General features: G+C 37.9%; 1 protein-coding gene across 2 annotated transcripts in view; it reads left to right on the forward strand.

The window, feature by feature from the left end:
• The window catches only part of slc2a4rg (SLC2A4 regulator), a 77,052-nt gene that overhangs the window by 36,199 nt on the left and 21,200 nt on the right, over positions 1-19,653 (forward strand). For both annotated transcript variants that reach the window (XM_051879278.1, XM_051879279.1), the window contains exon 3: positions 14,033-14,133. In XM_051879278.1, coding sequence (XP_051735238.1) covers positions 14,033-14,133 — 101 coding nt within the window. The remainder of the gene's footprint in view (positions 1-14,032; positions 14,134-19,653) is intronic.

Genomic DNA, 19,653 nt, shown 5'->3' on the forward strand with positions numbered 1-19,653 from the left:
AACGAGGGGGCCGATATCGTGACGATTATTTGTAATCAATCGAGAGAAGCAGATATCGTTATCGCGATTAAAATACGATTAATTGTGCAGCCCTAATATAACTAAAGCACTGGTCCGATCGGGTGAGTGACGGTTCTGTCAACTGTTCCGAGTGTTGTTCACACTGGCCTCGGGCCATCGGGCAGTCCTTATTGTCGAGCCCTGACACCTGTCCTCAATTTGAGATATGATTCATGTCCATTGAATAAATGATCTGTTAAAAGTTTAATAATCAGAAGTTCCTCCAGCTAGAAAAGTTTTTTTTGTTGAGGATTTACAGTTCAAACGACACACATTTTGACTGACAGATTTATCAGAAGTTGGCATTAAATGGAAATTCGAAAATCTGTTTTCTAGATGCATGTTATTATCTAGTTCTGGCATGAAACTCTAGATGGCACAGGCTGATAGGTCTAACTCATTTGATCGCGATCATTTCATTATCTACATAACACAGCTGATTGGTTGTTGTTGCATCAGTGGCCAATGAGCTGCGGCTCAACATTCAAACAAATACTGGTAGTGTTGCTGTTAGCAGTCTGTAGCATGCTTTTAGAAACCCTCCACATTCCCCAGCTCCACCTGTATAGATCTGCTAAGGGGGTTAATTCATGTATGTTACATGTGCAGCAGCAGCATGTCTGCTGAGAGTTTTCATGACAGAATTGATCTTATTGTGAATGCTTCATCCATGCATATGTTTAATTTTTGCATATTTTTTTACCTCGTAATTCTTAATCAAAATGTCAGGTAACAATTTGTTTTGATGGTCAACTTTAGACAAGTAACTTTGCAAGTACATGTCAACTTATTCTACTAACCCTAACCTAACAGTCTACTAAAACTCTAATGAGAGTTAGTTGACATGTAGTTGCAAAGTTACTTATAGTTAGTGTCTAAGTGGACTAACTAAATAAAGTGTTACCAAATGTCATAACAGGAACTTCTCTTTGGTGATGTATGCCAGACTTCTCCAATCATTTTGTCTGCATAAACTCCGGCCCTTTTTACAAACGACTGCAGACTTGTGAGTTTAGTTTGTATTTGCAAACTGAGGGACAAGTCAAAATTATATTTAAGTAAATTGTGTCATAGAAGGGTCCTGAATCAACAGTCAGGACAACATTGTGAAGAAAACTGCATGTTTGTGTCACACAGGGGGCTGAGTGTCATCCAACAAACCACAGGAAGAATGATACGTGTGTGTGTGCTGCTAACTTTAGCATACCGCTCACAATGTTCAGTGCTCATTGTGTGCTTTTCTGCAGGCCAGATAGCTTTCCTCTGTCTGGATCTCTGCCAATCAGCATGACATATTTGCTTCCTGAAAAACACTCAACGAAACAGAGACAAAACCAAACAAATGCATGAGGCAGTGCAATGAAAGTGTGATCTACAGTAGAGCTCCAAGTGTCTGACCACTAGTGAAAATTTTTATTATTTTTTTTACTGCATAATAATAATTATGATAATAAAGAATAAAAATTTAAGTAAAAAGATAAATTGAAAAATTAATATGAATGTCATTATGTCTCAATATTTGGTTCATCTCTCTTTGGCTTTAATAACAGCAGCACTCTGATCATGATCATGTTCTCCAGCATGATTTGAGATGATCCAAAGCATCTTGAGCTTGAATATCTGACTGACTGTACAAAGAGTCACATGATCAGTGTGACTGAGTTTTTACTTACTTGATTAGTAACCTAGAAATACTGCAGAATCTAAAAGATTTTTATTCATTTTATATAAAAATTCTCATTTTATAAAACTTTATTTTCAATAGTTTCAACAGTTGTTTTTTTTTTTTTTTTTTTTTAATAAAATTTTTCTGCAAGGATGCATTAAAATGATCAAAAGTGACATTCATAATGTTTCAGAAGATTTCTATTTCAAATAAATGTCAAAGAATCCTGGGAAAAAAAATGTTTCACAGTTTCCATAAAAATATTAAGCAGCACAAAAGTTTTCAACATTGATAATAATAGTAAATGTTTCTTAAGCATCAAATTATCATATTAGAATGATTTCTGAAGGATCATGTGACACTGAAATTTACCATCACAGGAATAAATTACATTTTAAAATACATTCACATAGAAAACACATATTTAATTTGTAATAATATTTCACAATATTACAGTTTTTACTGTATTTTTGATGTGTGTGTGTGTAAATAAGGTAAACACTGTCACCTCGCATGACAGAGACAGACAAACACACACACACACACACACACACACACACACACACGCACGCACATGCACGGGTTGGTTATAAATAGTGAGGTGACCCACATCCACACAGTCCTGTAAACAGATTCTCAGAGAGAGTATGACAGTCCTCCTCACAGATAAATATTATATGTTTACTGTCAGACCACAAACACAGAAGACTTATTCACTACATATTTCTCATATTCCTTTCCTTTAATTGTTTTGCTCTTCTTTCCTGCAGCAGCACAGGTTTTAAATGACATTTCAGAGAAAAATAAATAAACTAAATAGAGAACAGTTATTTTGAATTGTAATATACAGTATCTCACAGACGTGAGTACACCCCTCACATTTTTGTAAATATTTTATTATATCTTTTCATGTAACAACACTGAAGAAATGACACTTTGCTATAATGTAAAGTAGTGAGTGTGCAGCTTGTATAACAGTGTATTTGTATAACAGTGGACAATTTTCACTTAGGGGTGTACTCACTTTTGTGGCCAGCAGTTTAGACATTAATGGCTGTGTGTTGAGTTATTTTGAGGGGACAGCAAATTTACATACAAGCTGTACACTCACTACTTTACATTGTAGCAAAGTGTCATTTCTTCAGTGTTGTCACATGAAAAGATATAATAAAATATTTACAAAAATGTGAGGGGTGTGCTCACTTCTGTGAGATACTGTATATACATATTACAATTAAATGTGTATATGTATTATATGTATTATAGAAATATAAAAAAATAAAGAATGGTGTTTATTTATTTAGGAGAGGTATGACTCTTTTGACTTGGTCCTGTATACAACCACACAGCAACATGCGATTACTGAAATTAGTGCAAAACATCCAAAAACTGAAATTAGTCCGATTTATTGTAATGCAACTGAAATGATTGTTTTCATGATGAGGCAGAGATCCAGTGTGGGACTCTCTCTCTCTCTCTCTCTTTCTCAGTGAGGTGCTGGCTTTACTCCAGCCAATAGCGGCTGTTCGTCAGTAATGGAGCTGCTCTCTAGAGTGCTATCAGGCAGGGCCGGTTCTGTTTATTTCAGCTTCTATCAGTGAACATGTGCAGCCAGGCCCTGGTTAGAGGGGAGGAGAAAACACACACACACACACACACACACACACACAGAGCAGGCCAGCAGGGCGGAGACTGAAGCTTGTGGAGGCGTGGGAGTTATAGCTGTGCTTCTCACTGCCTGCTCCATCCTGCACACACACACACAGAACTACACACATACACATTTACAGATACACAAAACTTTACACATTTACAGACATATTAAGACATAACACAAATATATATATATCTATACCTGTAGACTCAAAATGATCTTCAATTTTAAAGAATGCTTTATGCCAAAAAAAGTTCTATATAAGAAAAAAATCTTAAACTGCATAATACTTTCATGTTTAATGGGTTTTAAAATTTTCTAGTGATAAAGTATGTTTATGAGATGTTTAATTCATAAAATGTAATTAAAATTAAAATTAGTTAATTAAAACTAAATCCATAAAATGATCCCGTGGTGGGAACTCCTAAAAGGTTCTACATATGAAGCACCTGATGGAATCCTTTAAGGTTATTGTATAGAACCTTTTCTTCTAAGAGTGAATACAGCGCTTATAACTTTTCGAATAGCCAGTTTGATGCCTAGTGTTGAATTTTGCATAATTCTCTGTCTTATAGGAATATTTATTTATTTATTTATTTTTGGTTTGTAAAATTCTGTCATCACTTACTCACTCCCATTTTCTTACTTTCTTCCTTTCTTCCATAGAGCATAGAGCGAAGGTGAACTTTGAAAGAATATCCTCTTCCCTCTTTCCCTTTTCTTAAAGACTGATGCTGTTAAGCTTCAAAACAGACAAAACAGCACCGTAGAAGTGACTGTACAACTTAAATTTTAGACTCTTGTCATAAAATGTTTAGTCTCTTAATCATATGTCTTCAAAAGGCTTGAAATATACCGTGTGAGTTGTATGAACCACTATAATGATACTTTTATGATGCTTTTACTTCCTTTTTGAAGCCTAAAAGCTTTAGGGCCCTATCATACACCCGGCGCAATGTGGCGCCAGGCGCGACACAAGTGTTTTTTGCTAGTTTCAGCCCGACGCAGTTATCATTTTCATGTCCTGCGCCACGTTGTTTAAATAGCAAATGCATTTTCGCCCATTTGTGCGCCCATGACCGTGCTGGTCTGAAAATGAGGTGTGTTCAGGCGCATTGTTGGCGTGTTGCTATTTTGAGGCAACTGAAATAGACTCTGCCATTGACCAACTGAAACCTGGTCTAAAGTCAATGGCGCAATATTTGTTTTGTTATTTAAAGAGCGCGTTAGTAATATGCACCTACAGGCCCTCAGTCCTCATTCACTTTCTTTATAATGAAATGGGGGGAAAAAAACAGTTGCATGTAAAAAAAGTAATACAGTTTGGAATGACATGAGGTTAAGTAAAAGATATTTATGTTTTTAGGTGAACTTCCCTTTAACTGTATATTCATAATAATAGATTTGACTCTCACATATTAGTAAAAGAGCTTCTTTTAGGTAGATTTACTTATCAAACAGAACAGTTGTGTTTACAGGCAGCTTCTCAGTCTCACCAGAATCTGTTTCCAACAAGCCACCACAAAACTGTCATCACAGCATTGTAACAATGGCACATAGCTGTAACACAACACAAACCACAGCTGCTTTTTCACTTTTTACTTTTTCACAGATAATATAACCTAGAGCTAACCAAGAGAAAAACACAAGCAAATGCTCTTCACTCATGATCTTTATTTCCTCAAGATTGTGGGATTTAGATTGGAGGAATATGGCCATAGATGTGTACATTTGTTTCAGAGGGGAATACAAACGGGCCCTGCGACCAGGCTGTTGCTAAATTCACTGGCCCAGGGCAGTTTGTACAGCTGGACGCTGAAGTCCAGTGATTTAATCACTAGCCCCTTTCACACGCAGTCTGTGCTGGTAAATTACCGGTAAATTACCTGTAAATTACCGTTAAGAGATAATGTGTGAACGGGACCTTTTCAAAAATACCAGTACAGCAGTTCTGGCAATTTCCTGGTATGAGAAGTTGTAACATTACCAGTAAATTACCGGTAAGATGCTGTGTATGAACAAAGAACAAAAAAAACGGCATGAGCACATAAGAGGTCAGAACACACTGACGTAAGTTGTCTGCTTTGGGCCAATTATAAAGCTCTGTCGGAGCCGTTTACGGTAAGCTCCGCTGCTTTTATGGTGTGTTCACACTTGTAGATCGGTTCTCTTGGTTCTTTAGGTCCTAACCAAAAATGAAATTGATACATTTAGTCCTGGTTCACTTAGCATTCACACTGCCATTTTTAACACTGAACCTGAAGATACAAGAAAACCCAGCTTTTATGACGCTTATTTTACAACGGAACTTACCGAACATCCAAAACAATGCTGTGCTGGGCTAAATGCGCTCATTGTATGTGTTTATATATGATGGTATTTTTACCAGCTGAGAAGAGTTTATAAAACGTGTAAAGGAGTCAAAACAGCGGCAGGAATTCATTTGTTATAAACACAAACAAAGATCTGCTGCAAGGAGACACAGTTCTGATGCCTGTACCGAACATTAATGGGCAACATCACAACTATGACAAGAAGAACCAGGTATGGTTGAGCATTCTGTCCATTTTAGGCTCGGAAGCAGACTGAGACCCACCTTTTCAGCGGTCTCGGTCCCCTTGTTTGGTGCGCGCCAATTTTCGGATGGCATTCACACTTATTCAAATGAACCACACCGTGTGAACGCAAACATGTCCCAGGATTGATTCTGGGATCGATCCCGGGATGGAGATCTAGTAATATTGCTGGGATCAGTCCCAGAACACGCCCTCTGTGAACAGAAGGCAGGACCAGTGCCATAAGGTGTGTGTCGTAGTGATGATGCTAAAGCTGAGATTGTTTGCCAGTTTAGTGGAATGTTTTGTAATGCGCTAGTTTATGATCGAATCAGAGAGAAATCGCAAAATCGCACATCATAAGCAAACTGCAGATCATAAGCACGACAAATCCAGGTTCCGGTGTTGGGGGTAACGCAATCAGATCACATAATAAGTTACGTAATCAGATTACTTTTTCAAGTAACTAGTAAAATAACGCATTTTTCAATTTACAGTCTGTTACTTTTTCAAATAAGTAACGCAAGTTACTTTTTCTCATTTATTGACCAACAGCTCTCGTGTCCCCATGTTGAGAGAAATAAAGTGCAGAGGCGTAGTGTGCGCTGTGTAAACATGATAGTTGTAATTTTAGACCAGTGGTCGGCAATAGGCGGCCCGCGGGCCAAAACTGGCCCGCCAGCAATAACATCTGGCCCACGCCTGCAGCCAGATTATTGTAATAGTGGTTGGTTCTGAAATAGATCTTCGTCTCGTGGTGCCGTCTAATATTATCAACGTGTCTACACCAGACGCACCACAACAGCTGAAAGCTGTCTACACTGAACGCGACAAACCAACCGTTGCAAAGCACTTGGACTACGTCAGAAATAGAACGAGGAATCCGTTTATTGTCAGGAATGTGTTGTGTCGCACCGCGCCGCATCCAGTGTAGACAATATCATTATAATGGGTTCTTTTATCTTTTGTAGTGTTGCATTGCGCCGCTCGCGTCCGGTGTCGGTGTTATATTCTTTGAAAACAGTGAGAACTTCGTTGTAGATAAGACACACCGGCTTTGCATTCACAAAACTAGGTAGGACTAGGATGAACGCATAGTTGCCATTTTCTCTCACCAGCTATCTTAAATGTTAACATCACTCTGCACACGTCGTAATAGCATACCTCCAGCATGCAAACAATAAAAAAATGCACTTTAGTGCGTGAGGATGCCAAGGAGTAATTCTGAGTGTAAAAGTAGGCTACGTCAAATAATTATTACAATAAGTTAGGCTCCATTGTGTAACAAGCCAATTAAAATGCTACACATTTATTATTCACAATATGGACAGAGGAAATAAAACATAGTTTGTTAAGAGCATGACTCATACATGCCATTAATGGGCTTATTCAAGTTATTTTTATCCTTTCCGCATCTCCCACATGTGTGTGTTTTAGCAAGGCGGTCTTTGTTGCAAGTAGGTGAATAAAGATACTTGACAGTTTACATTAGTTTATCCAGTGTAAAACCCGGACACCGCCACACAAATGTGGCTTTTTGTTAATGGCTGTCCTACTACAGGATTTAAAGAGTAACAGCTTACCAGTTACAAAAGACACTGTAACAGTTTTTCACAGGCAATTCTAGTTGCATTTTTCAATTAATTTCTTAAAATATCCTTTGACTATGTTCTGGCCCGCCATCTAGTGGCAAAAAATTTTTTTGCCCGATGCCAAACTTAATTGCCGACCCCTTCTAGACTAAATGTTAATATGCATTTACTCATCTCACTTGCACAAAAATGTTCAGTTTTCCTCAAAATGAATAAAAACAGTGAAATGCAATCTCAGAATTTTACGCAAACCTGTAATAATAAATATATTAAATTACACAAATATACTTTATGTATTTCAACTCATTTTATTAACCAATGTCTTTGCTGCTGACCTTCAATGATCTAATTCAACCATACAAATAAGCAAAAATGACTTTAGATTAGATTTAGAAATAAGATTGAACTTCCTTCTCCTGTATCCTATTCCTCTTTAATCCAGAATGGCAGCACAGCTGAAAGGTTTGTTAGAGCGGTGCCCTCTGCTGTACAGGCGTAAACATGCTTTTCCTTTAGCCTGAGGCTTATTCAGTTCACTTTTGGTTTGAAAGGGTGTTAAAATTTTCCAAAATTAGAACTGTTTTTGTTGTTATTAAAAAAACAAACAAGCCCAGCCTAGGTGAGAAAAACTAACGCAAAAGTAATGTAACGCATTACTTTTCATAAAAAGTAACTAAGTAACACAATTAGTTATTTTTTAGGGACTAACGCAATATTGTAACACGTTACTTTTAAAAGTAACTTCCCCCAACACTGCTGACGTCATGTCTTTACGGGATATTTATGGGATGTGTGTAAATGCACGCACAGATTCCAGAAAATCACTGGCAGTGTGAATGAACCAAAATCAAACGATCCCACAATCCGTATATTTTCCAGAATCTCTGTGTGAAAGGGGCTATAGTGAAACTAAAGCGCTTCTTATCCAGGTGGAGTTTACCGGTGTTTTGGTACTGATGTATGAGTGGTAGATCTAAACAGACAGAATGCCGTTGCTTGTGTGAACGACACATTTGTCTATTTACTGAAAAATTTGTTGATGGGTTGCTGTGTGAAAGGAGCTACTGTCAATGTCCGTGAACACACATTTACAGTGTCCGCTTTGCAAATAAGCACCGTGATGTGACCAACTAGATCAATCCCATTACAATCAACAAGTGTAGTCTGCTTCATGTGTAAAGAGAGTAGTCTAGTATTGTGTCGTTCTGCTCACTTAAAATCTAGACACAGTGTTACACAAGCCTGCAAACGCTGAGTAATTAGAGCATGTGGCTTCATTCATAACAGCTATATACATTTGACTGTATCACTGCAATCTTGATTCCAGTAAGTCTGATTTATCGCACAGTCACACACACACATTCACAGATTTATTAAGTCCCTCTCTGCGTGTTTTTGAATGTGTGTGTGTGTGTAAATATGGTAACTTATGAATCATACAGCTGAATGTGATAAAGAGCTTTTTCGGGAAAAGCGTGGAGAAGCGGGAAGGCAGGAAAGCAGGCGGTGTGTGAGTGTGAGAGAAACAGAGTGGGAGGGAAACATTCAGAGAAAACAGTGTTGCTGCTTGAATCTGCAGGAGTCTGTGATACGCTCCCGCTCGCTCTCTTTACCAGAGCATTTTGACTGTGTGGATTTACTTTTTGGAGCTAAAATGACTAAATAGCATCTAAATATATAAATTATGTTTCATACATATTTATTAAGCAATGATGCATTCATCAAAAATTGATCAAATTGAACAAGTGACAGTAAATACATTTATGTTTTATAAAGATTTCTAATTCAAATAAATGCTGAACTTTCTATTCATTAAAAAATCCTGAAAAAAAAATCATCACAGTTTCCACAAAAATATTAAGCAGCACAACTGTTTTCAACATTGATAACAATAAGAAATGTTTCTTGAGCATCAAATCAGCATATTAGAATGATTTCTGAAGGGTTTTTTTTTTAGGCTGTAAATAATGACAATAAAAGTCTAATCCCTGTGTAGATATATTGGTAAATTTGTGCAAATAGTTATGGTTTAAGCACAACATTCTCCCAAAAGTGGGAGAAATCTTACAAAAAATTCCTTTAGGGTAATCTAGAGACATTCTCATTTGCAGTAACTATTCATAATTGAGGAAATAATATCCAGCGTTAGCGTCAGTTCTGGCAGGTCGCGTCAGTCAAGCTCACATCAGCTGACTCCCAGGTGACTTGCGTCTACCTATAGGAATACGATGCCTATCGCAGCATCCATATATAAAGCACCTCAGTATTCTCAGCAACTATTGCATTTCTCAGGAGCTAATTACCCTTCTCCATCCCCAGCTCCTCTCTTCAGTCAGGATTGGCCTTATGATTCCTCTGAATCAGACTAATTCTTGAAATATGTGTACATGTTAAAATATTGACATTAATTATATCTGCATATGTTGGTTCTGTTCTGTTTACCCTAGGGGGGGTTATTGCTGCTCTCCCTGCTCTTATCCATGCTAGGCTGCATGGATGCGCAGGGAGTTCTTGCCCAGAACAGAACCATACCGCCAATACAGCTCTATGCAATTATCAATCATATTTGACGATAGTGGTCCTGACAGAAGTTATTTAATGATATATATATATATATGTATTGTATTACATGTATAAAGCAAATATGTAATGCAGTAATTATAATTAATTCCATTTAAAAACATAATCTATCTGGTCTAATTTAGATAGCTAAGTAAACGTGTGTGTGTGATGCATTTATTCAGTGTGAATATGTAGGTGTGTTTGCAGTTCTGTTTCCGACAGTCTTGATCAAAACACTCACTGGAGGTGGATAATGCTCATCTCCTAGGCTATGAATTTTGGTATTACATAAGAATATATATGTAGTAAATTATATTTGAAAGCAACACACACACACACACACACACAAACACACACACACACACACACACACATGTTTTTGTGAATTGTGGGGACATTCCATAGGCGTAATGGTTTTTATACTTTACAAACCGTATTTTCTATCGCCCTACACCAACCCTACCCCTAAACCTACCCATCACAGAAAACTGTGCACATTTTTACTTTCTCAAAAAAACTCATTCTGTATTATTTATAAGCCTTTTGAAAAATGGGGACATGTGGTAATTTCCTCATAAGTCACCCTCTCCTTGCAATACCTATGCCATACTCATGTCAATATACAAATCTGTGTCCTGATATGTCACAAAAACAAGCGCGCGCACACACACACACACACACACACACACACACACACACACACACACAGAGTAATAAAAACAGCATGCTGCCATAATCTATAATATGTGTCATTTTCTTCGCCTCTGAAAGCAGACAGTTTCTCCTTTCCTCTTTTCCAAAACTGTGCGGTTTTCTCTTTGCATAAATCTGTCTTTGTCATTTCTCTCTCTTCTCTCTAAAAACGAGGCAAAACCTTCATATTTTATTTATGTTCCTTATTCTGTCTGCTTCTAATCCTCTGCTTGCTTTTTTTTGTAGCGATAGAAAGATTTTTGGAAGTTGACCCAGATAAAGGAAAAAAGTTTGACAGCACTGCCAAGTCTCTGGGCTTGGCTTTCAGAGCGACTCCAAACCAGTTTGCTCTGGTTGGGTTGCCAAAGCAGGCGGGGCGGGGGGGGGAGTAGAAGCCCAGAATATGAGGGAATACAAGGGACTGTGAGTGGGATTTTTTTTGATTATATAACAGAGAGACACAGCTTAGCATTGTGTCGGTTTCTGTTCTTAGATCAGTGCTGCTGTATTCAGGGTGGAGCGTCAAGAATCTCATTACCAGAACGGCTCTATTACCTATGATTCTATAGCGTGGCTAAAAAAATTACATAATTACAAATGTTGAAATAGGTAGTTGACTTTTAAGGAGTAGGTCACCCAAAAAAAACACGTTTTTTTTCTCTCTTTTTTTGGTTTTTAAAGATTAATTTTTTTTGGATGTTTTTTGGCTTTTATTGTGATAGGATAGTATAGAGTGGACAGGAAGTGAGGTGGGAGAGAGAGAGGGGGACGGGATCGGGAAAGGTCCGCGAGCCGGGACTCGAACTCGGGTTGCCCGAAGCGCAACGGCGCCACATGTCGGCACATTGCCCACGAGGCTATTGTGCCGACATGCTGTTTTTTTCTGAGGGGCAAAAAAAATGTTTAGCAGAATGTCCAGGCTGCACTTTTCCATACAATGAAAACTTTAAAATAATATAAAAAAAAAAAAACATAAAAATGGTCCATGTGACTGTTGTTTAGTATAGTTGTTTTGCATTATATTAGTTTTAGTTTTATTAATTTACGTACTTCAACCTAATTGTATTTATTAGTTGCCAAGGCAATGTTTAAAATTTTCATTTAAGTTTTTTTAAGTTTAAGTTTGAATTTTTAGTTTTATTTCAATTAACAAAAAAATTTTACAGCTTTTTTTTCTTAAAACGGGAGTTTTCGCAAGAGTGCAGAATTCAGTGATCTTGCGCTTCAGAGATTGACAGCCTTTGGGTCAGTTCACACAGAATGGATTGTTGCTGTTAAAAAACATGAGACGCAGGTCAGTGGAATGGAAAAAAGCTTAAGGTCTAGTGACGCATTTTTAAAAATTATTTTAGAATTTTCTAACTTGCGCGGCACATTTTTAGAATGCTGAGTCATCCGCGAGACGCTGCAAAAGACACAAGCGCAACAGTTAAAGACATCCGTCTAGCGCGTTTACATTGAAAAACAATGGAAAAATAGCACAGTGGAATGGCAAAACACGTTCTGTGTGAACGGCCCCTTAGTAAAAGGCTCTTCTCTGGCTTTCTATTTATTACCCATTCACAATCCGAATACAAGTTTAGTTTTCATGCTACTAAGTACACTGCAAAGTTTCCGGATTAACAACCATATTTAAATGCACGATTGAATCGGAAACTGCGATGATTGACAGTGATAACCAAAGGACAAGACAAAACGGGACAACATTTTTTACTTAAGTACTTAAAGGTGGGGTAAGCGTTATTTCAAAAACCCTGTTGGACATTGTTGATATTTGAAATCTACCCAAACAAACACACCCCTTTCTTCATTGCTCCGACTCCAAAACTCACCCTCCAATCCTAACCACCCTGCTCCGAGTCGGTCTTGAACCCTGGCCTGATCGCTGCTGGCAGGCGAGGCGAGTGCACTAACAATGACGCTAAACTCCAAATCTCACTATCTGGTCACTGTTACACACGCAATGCAAGAGTGGATGTCTATCACAGCTGACTTGCAACAAAATAATGCTTCATGAAAAATAAAGCGCAGATGATGAACGAACGACAAGGAAGCAACAAAAATGAACGTACAGTACACAAGAGTAAATACAAACAAGGGTTTGTTGTTAGTCGCCAACAGCAATGACACTCAAACCCAGTGTTACGGAATTAAATCAGCCTCCGCGTCTGTTTTCAGGCCTTCCCGCTTAGCTCTCTCCAGTGCTGGAAAGCTTTTCTAATATTAACGCTGGTCCTAAAGTGCTTGCCCAGTCATAAACCTTCATTCCAGTGATATTCTTTTGAGCTCTTTTGTATTGTGTCTCATCTCTCTTTCTTCAAATCACCCTCTTTCTCGGTCTGTCTCCTCAACCGTCTTACCCCCCCTAACGTTGATTGGCTACACGTTTGTTGTTGGTGTCGGTCTGACTAACTTCCAAACATTGTTTTTGAAATATGGCTTACCCCACCTTTAATTCAACAGTTCTTGCTCTGGCACCAAAATTGGTACCAAGAACCGCAAAATTTTACTGGAATTGGTACGAGTTTAAAACATTTGCTTAATATTGTGTAGTTGTGTTTGTTGAACCAATATGCCACTTTTGCATTAGCATCAGTCCCATCATGTACAGTAATCTTATTTAAACATTTTTAATTTGCATAAATATTTAAATGTAATGTCTGCTAACACTCGCTCCCTCTCTTCTCTCCGTTCTCTCACATTCGCTCCCTGTTTCCCTCTCTTTTTCACTGCAATCCAATATAACAGCCATCAATCATGTGCATACTGTATAAATACACAGCTCACAGTTGAATCTCACCAGTGAGCAAGACACTAAACAGTTAACAGGGCATTTCATTCAACTGCACACTAAATCCTGGTGTTGATTTACAAACACGAGTAAACTCTCTCCCACACACACGCTGAATAAATACAGTTGATAATGGAGCTGTGCTGTGTGGGCATACACCAGAGGCTGAGCGTTAGTGTTTATTACTGCCCTGGAATTTTCCATTACCTGTGATGAGTTCAACGCAGTAGGGAGCTGCGATATAGCCGAGAGAAGTGTTTACTGTGGGAAGAGCGAGAACGGCTGCTTAGGCAGAGAGAGAGTGATGCCGGGCTGGGCGGCCCACCTAACAGATGTGTGTTGTTTCATGTTGGTGTGAAAGTACGCTAAACATCTGGGTCTGCTTGACGTAATTTTAGTTTTATTCGCTTTAGTTGATTCAGGTCTTTTAAAACCTCTTTTCTCTCGCTCTCTTAACAGGAGGCCTTCTGGTCATGCTGATAAAGAAGTGATGGCCGCCACCGTCCTGACCACACTGTCCACCAGCCCATTGGTGCTCAACCCTTCCTCCAGTGCCTCAGGTTAAACTCTGCTCTGACCCCGTCTACCATGCTAGCGCCTGCCGCCATTAACTGATAGATCCCAGAGCATTTAGGTTGAGTGACGGCTTGTCAAAGCTCCATAAGTGCCCAAAAGGACTCCTGCTTTCTCCATTCTTATATGTTTTATATAGAAAATGGCTTTAATGACGTGTGTGATTTCTGTGCCACCAAACAGAATTGCAAAAATAATGGTTGTTTTTGAACACTGTGTTCTAATGGAACCAATCCATTACATTTCAAACAGATAGTCCTGCACCAAACTCACGCCATTGGTTAAGCCAGTGTTGCTGGTAAATATGCTGAAACAAATGTTTTGTATGATAGTGCCACAGTGTTTAGAGTTTTTTAAGGGATTGAAATGGCTGACTACCGCTCAAAAGTTTGGAATCGGTTAGTACTTTTATTTAGCAAGGATGCATTAAAGGGTTAGTTCACCCAAAAATGAAAATTCTGTCATTTATTACTCACCCTCATGTCGTTCCAAACACATAAGACCTTCGTTCATCTTCGGAACACAAATTAAGATATTTTTGATCAAATCCAATGGCTCAGTGAGGCCTGCATTGACAGCAAGATAATTTGCACTTTCAAACGCCCAGAAAGCTACTAAAGACGTATTTAAAACAGTTCATGTGACTACAGTGGTTCAACCTTAATGTTACGAAGTGACGAGAATACTTTTTGTGCGCCAAAAAAAACTAAATAACGACTTTATTCAACAATGTCTAGTGATGGGTGATTTCAAAACACTGCTTCATGAAGCTTCAAAGCTTTACGAATCTTTTGTTTCGAATCAGTGGTTCGGAGCATGTATCAAACTGCCATAGTCACGTGATTTCAGTAAATGAGGCTTTGTTACGTCATAAGTGTTTCGAAATTTCAGTGGTTCACCACTGGAGGGCGTGACTTTGGCAGTTTGATATGTGCTCTGAACCACTGATTCGAAACAAAAGATTCGTTAAGCTTTGAAGCTTCATGAAGCAGTGTTTTGAAATCGCCCATCACTAGATATTGTTGAATAAAGTCGTTATTTTGTTTTTTTTTTGTGCACAAAAAGTATTCTCTTCGCTTTATAACATTAAGGTTGAACCACTGTAGTCACATGAACTGTTTTAAATATGTCTTTCTGCACATTGTAAGTGTAAATTAACTTTCTGTCAATGCAGGCCTCATTGAGCCATCAGATTTTATAAAAAATATCTTAATTTGTGTTCTGAAGATGAACGAAGGACTTACGGGTGTGGAACGACATGAGGGTGAGTAACTAATGACAGAAATTTCATTTTTGGGTAAACTAACCCTTTAAATTAATTGAATATGGCAGTACAGTAACAATGTTTTCTATTTGAAATAAATGTTCAAAGAATCCTGAAAAAATGTATCACAGTTTCCACAAAAATTTTAAGCAGCACTCTTTTCGACATTGGTAACAATAATAAATATTTCTCGAGCATCAGATCAGCATATTAAAATGATTTCTGAAGGATCATGTGACACTGAAGACTGGAGTAATGATGTTGAAAATTCAGCTTTGCCATCACAGGAATGAATTACATTTTAAAAGTTTTTAAATTGTAATAATATTTCGTAATAATACTGATTTTAATGTAATTTTGATAAATAAACACAGCCTTGTGAACAAAAGAGACTTTTTTCAAAGAACTAAAAATCTTACTGAACCCAAACATTTTAATGGTAGTGTATAAAGTAGGGTTTCTTGCACCAAAAATGGTCATAATTTAGTTTTAAATTACGGTTTTTACACTCTACCCTTTACAGTTAAACAGGCTGTTTTCCCTACTGTACCTTTAAGATTTCTGGATGTAAATGGCCTCTGTTATGATTGGCTAATCTCAGCATAGTTCACACCATTGTTCATTAGCTAGCTGAGTTGTCATTGTAAACGTGACTACAAAATGACACCATGGCCGCAAAAATTTCTAAACAGGCTGTTTTTGCAGATTAGTTTCACGAAATAGTCTGTGTGGACATGAGTTTTGCATGAATGTAATCATCTACATGGTCTTCGGACTCATATTTCAAAAGAGCAAGAAAAATCCTGTTTTCCATTTTATGTCCCCTTTAGCATGATGAAAGGAAACCCGGACTTGCATTTGAATGGGTTTGTAAGTGCAGTGACTGGTCCTTCCTTCAGCTCATGGCTTCCAAAACCAAAAGTATGCTGACAGATTTTCAGAAGAAAAGACAATAGATATTGTGCAGCAATAAAAGTGATTTAGCTCTTGCATTGATGTTTTATTGGACTTTGAATCAAAAACTTGTTTTGTCCTTGAATGAAAATTAATGAATGATCATGTCGTTCCAAACCCATTTGACACAAAAGAAGATGTTTTGAGAAAAATAGCTAAAATAGCTAAAATATGCTCTATTCCATACAGTTATAATAAATAGGTAAAGCTTTCAAGCTTCAAAAGCTTATAATCTTACCCTTGAGTGGGATGTTAAACAGTGAGTCAAACTTGAGAAATGAATCAGTCCAATTCATGAAAGAATCATTGTAGTGAACTGGATCAACTGATTTGTTGAACAGAACTAGCCAAAGATTGTTCTGTTTTTAAGAGCAGGATTTTTAATGTTAACTGGACTGTGGTGAAAGCGTTCTTGTATTGCATTTGTTCTGACCTTTTCAGAGATTCTAGAACAAAGTGAAAAGTGAGAGTATTCTTAAGCTGTGTCACAAAACAGCTGGTGTCACTCCAAAGTCCCTCACATTTGTCTTGGAAGGAACAGGCTGTTTTAATGGATCCCCTGAACTTTTCCATGGAGGATTTCCCTCTCGTTTATTGAGTGACTCAGATCATCAGCTCTCATGGTACTAGCCGACCTTCTCTGGTTTTATATTATACTATATTAGTTAGCCAACATTACATCAATGATTGATGCTTTATTGTTATATCGGGGAGATTGGGGTGTCAGTTCAAAGTTTTGGAGTCAGTAAGACTGACTGTTTTATATTTTTGAAAGAAATTAATGAATAGTTCAGCCATGAAACTCTATTCGCGTTCTGATTGGTTCGTTCAAAGAAACGTTCTAGCCAATCAATGTAATGTCTTCATTACCATTTCCCTTTATAACCATGACGCATCCAAACGAATACACTATCTCTGCAGGCTATGCAAATTCTTATTCTACCCCTTCCACCTCCCCAGCACCACCTGCCTAGATCTACTACATGGTATTACTGTATTTTTGATCAGATAAATGCAGCAAGAGACTTCTTTCAAAAACATTATGAATTCTTACTGAGCCCAACCTTTTGACTGGTAGTGTACATAATATTTGTCACTTGATCATATGCTTAGAAAGGGTGCATCATATATAGCTTCAAGGTGCAGCGATTTAAAAAAAAAATGCTGAAAGCTAATTTTCTTCATGGCAGGTCAGCGATAGTGAGAGTAAGATTTGCCTGTAAATAAAAACTGCTACAAAAAATGTTGAAAATGGTTCACTACATTGAAATATTCTGAATATTAAACCTTTTCCTGGATGGTTTATGAAAATGTGAATGTGCAGCTAGGCTTTGAAATTAAATGAAAGAGGACATTAGTAAATAGTTTTTCTTGTGTTCATATTTGCATAAGTCATATTTCTATGTCACTTTGATATAGATGCTTTCAGTTGATAGCACACATCCTGAAATATCATTACATCTCATTACTCTTGCCTAGAGGACAGTTTAAGTAAAAAGTGGCACAGCTTTCCTTACACTTCATTACTATTTAATCTAGGACATTGGCCTTGGGATTGGATTTTATGTATTTTTCATTTTGCATTGTCATTTTTTAATATCTTTAATGCAAACACATTGCCCATCTGGGAAATTAAAGACTTATTGTACTGTATCATGGTGGCTGCACAAAAAGACAAGAGTCCCTTTCCTCCCCACCAGAAAATAGATGAGGACTAAATAAATATGGTCCGCTGGTAGCTCAGTATATTGGCTCATGTAGCCTAATGACTAATGGCATAAGGCCTGCTCCTCAAGGCAGCTTGTTCTCGCCAAGAACTGCCCATATCGGAAGAGACTGTCTGACGGACTTGTAAAGTGTCCAACCACAGTTTGGGTTTGTGGAATGGATTATACCACAATAAAATACTGATGTGGGGGAAATAAATCAAACAATGGTGCATCAATCTTCATGTAGGACTAGGGCAGAAACTGTACATGCTTAAAAATTAAGGTTTTTTATTGGCATTGATTGTTCCATGAAGAACCTTTCAAATGCACAAAAGGTTCTTTATAGTGGAAAAAGGTGCTTGAGATTATTAAAGGGGTGGTTGATTATCATTTCACTTTTTTTTCAACTTTAGTTAGTGTGTAATGTTGCTGTTAGAGCATAAACAACATCTGCAAAGTTACGACGCTCAAAGTTCAATGCAAAGTGAGATATTTTCTTTTACAGAAATTGCTTTTTAAGGACTACGTCAAACGGCTGTTAGGGACTACAACAAGCTTCTTCTCGGGTTAGTGACATCACAAACCCCAAAATTTACAAAAAACCCTGCCCCCGAGTAGAGTGTTGTTACCATGTCATCATTTTATGCCAGACTGCTTCACAAACGAGGGTCAATTCAACGCTGGATTTGCACAAAAGTTTAACATGACGGCACATGCTAGTCGATGAGTTGAATCAACTCCACAGCAACTACATAAATTTATCCACTAACCATTCAGAAACGTCTAGATGCATTCTAAAAGTTGTAACTTCTTCCTGAGTCTCTCCATCAGTGTCCGACTCCGGTTTGAACAATGTAAGGCTGAACACCGTTACTGACAATCCTCGTTTTGGCTGCGTGAGATTCTCCAGCTTTGTTGTTGTTGAGCAACCGAAGCTTGAGCTGTTAAAGCTCCACCCTCTTCTGGAAAAGGGGGCTGGGAGCAGCAGCTCATTTGCATTTAAAGGGACACACACAAAAACAGCATGTTGTTGCTCACACCTAAATGGGGCAAATTTGACAAGCTACAATAAATGATCTATTTGAGCTGAAAATTCACAGACACATTCTGGGGACACCAGAGACTTATATTACATCTTGTGAAAGGGGCATTATAGGTCCCCTTTAATGTTATTCACTCTAAGAAAAAATGGTTCTTTTAAGAACTGTTCACTGAAAGGTTCTTTGGGGAACCAAGAATGGTTCTTCTATGTTAAAACCCCTTTTTAGAGCCTTTATTTTTAAGAGTGTAGGGCTACTTAGATTACAATTCTTTCCTGTCGCTATTGTGCCCTTGAGCCGAACACTTAACCCTTAAATCATGCTACTCCAGAGAGTCTGTTCCTGTAATTAGTGTACTGTAAGCCACTTTGAATGAAAAACATCTGCTAAATTGCAAGTGTGCACATGCTGGAAGAACCCAGAGCATAATCATAAGAGGTCAAGTGTCATGAAATGGAGGTGATTTGCCTGTTTGGGGTCATTCAAGGTCAGCAGAGCTTGTACTGTTGCTCAAGGTTGTGTGACATGTCTTTAAGCTTA

This window comes from Ctenopharyngodon idella, chromosome 22, assembly GCF_019924925.1.
Source record: "Ctenopharyngodon idella isolate HZGC_01 chromosome 22, HZGC01, whole genome shotgun sequence".
Taxonomy (NCBI): domain Eukaryota; kingdom Metazoa; phylum Chordata; class Actinopteri; order Cypriniformes; family Xenocyprididae; genus Ctenopharyngodon; species Ctenopharyngodon idella.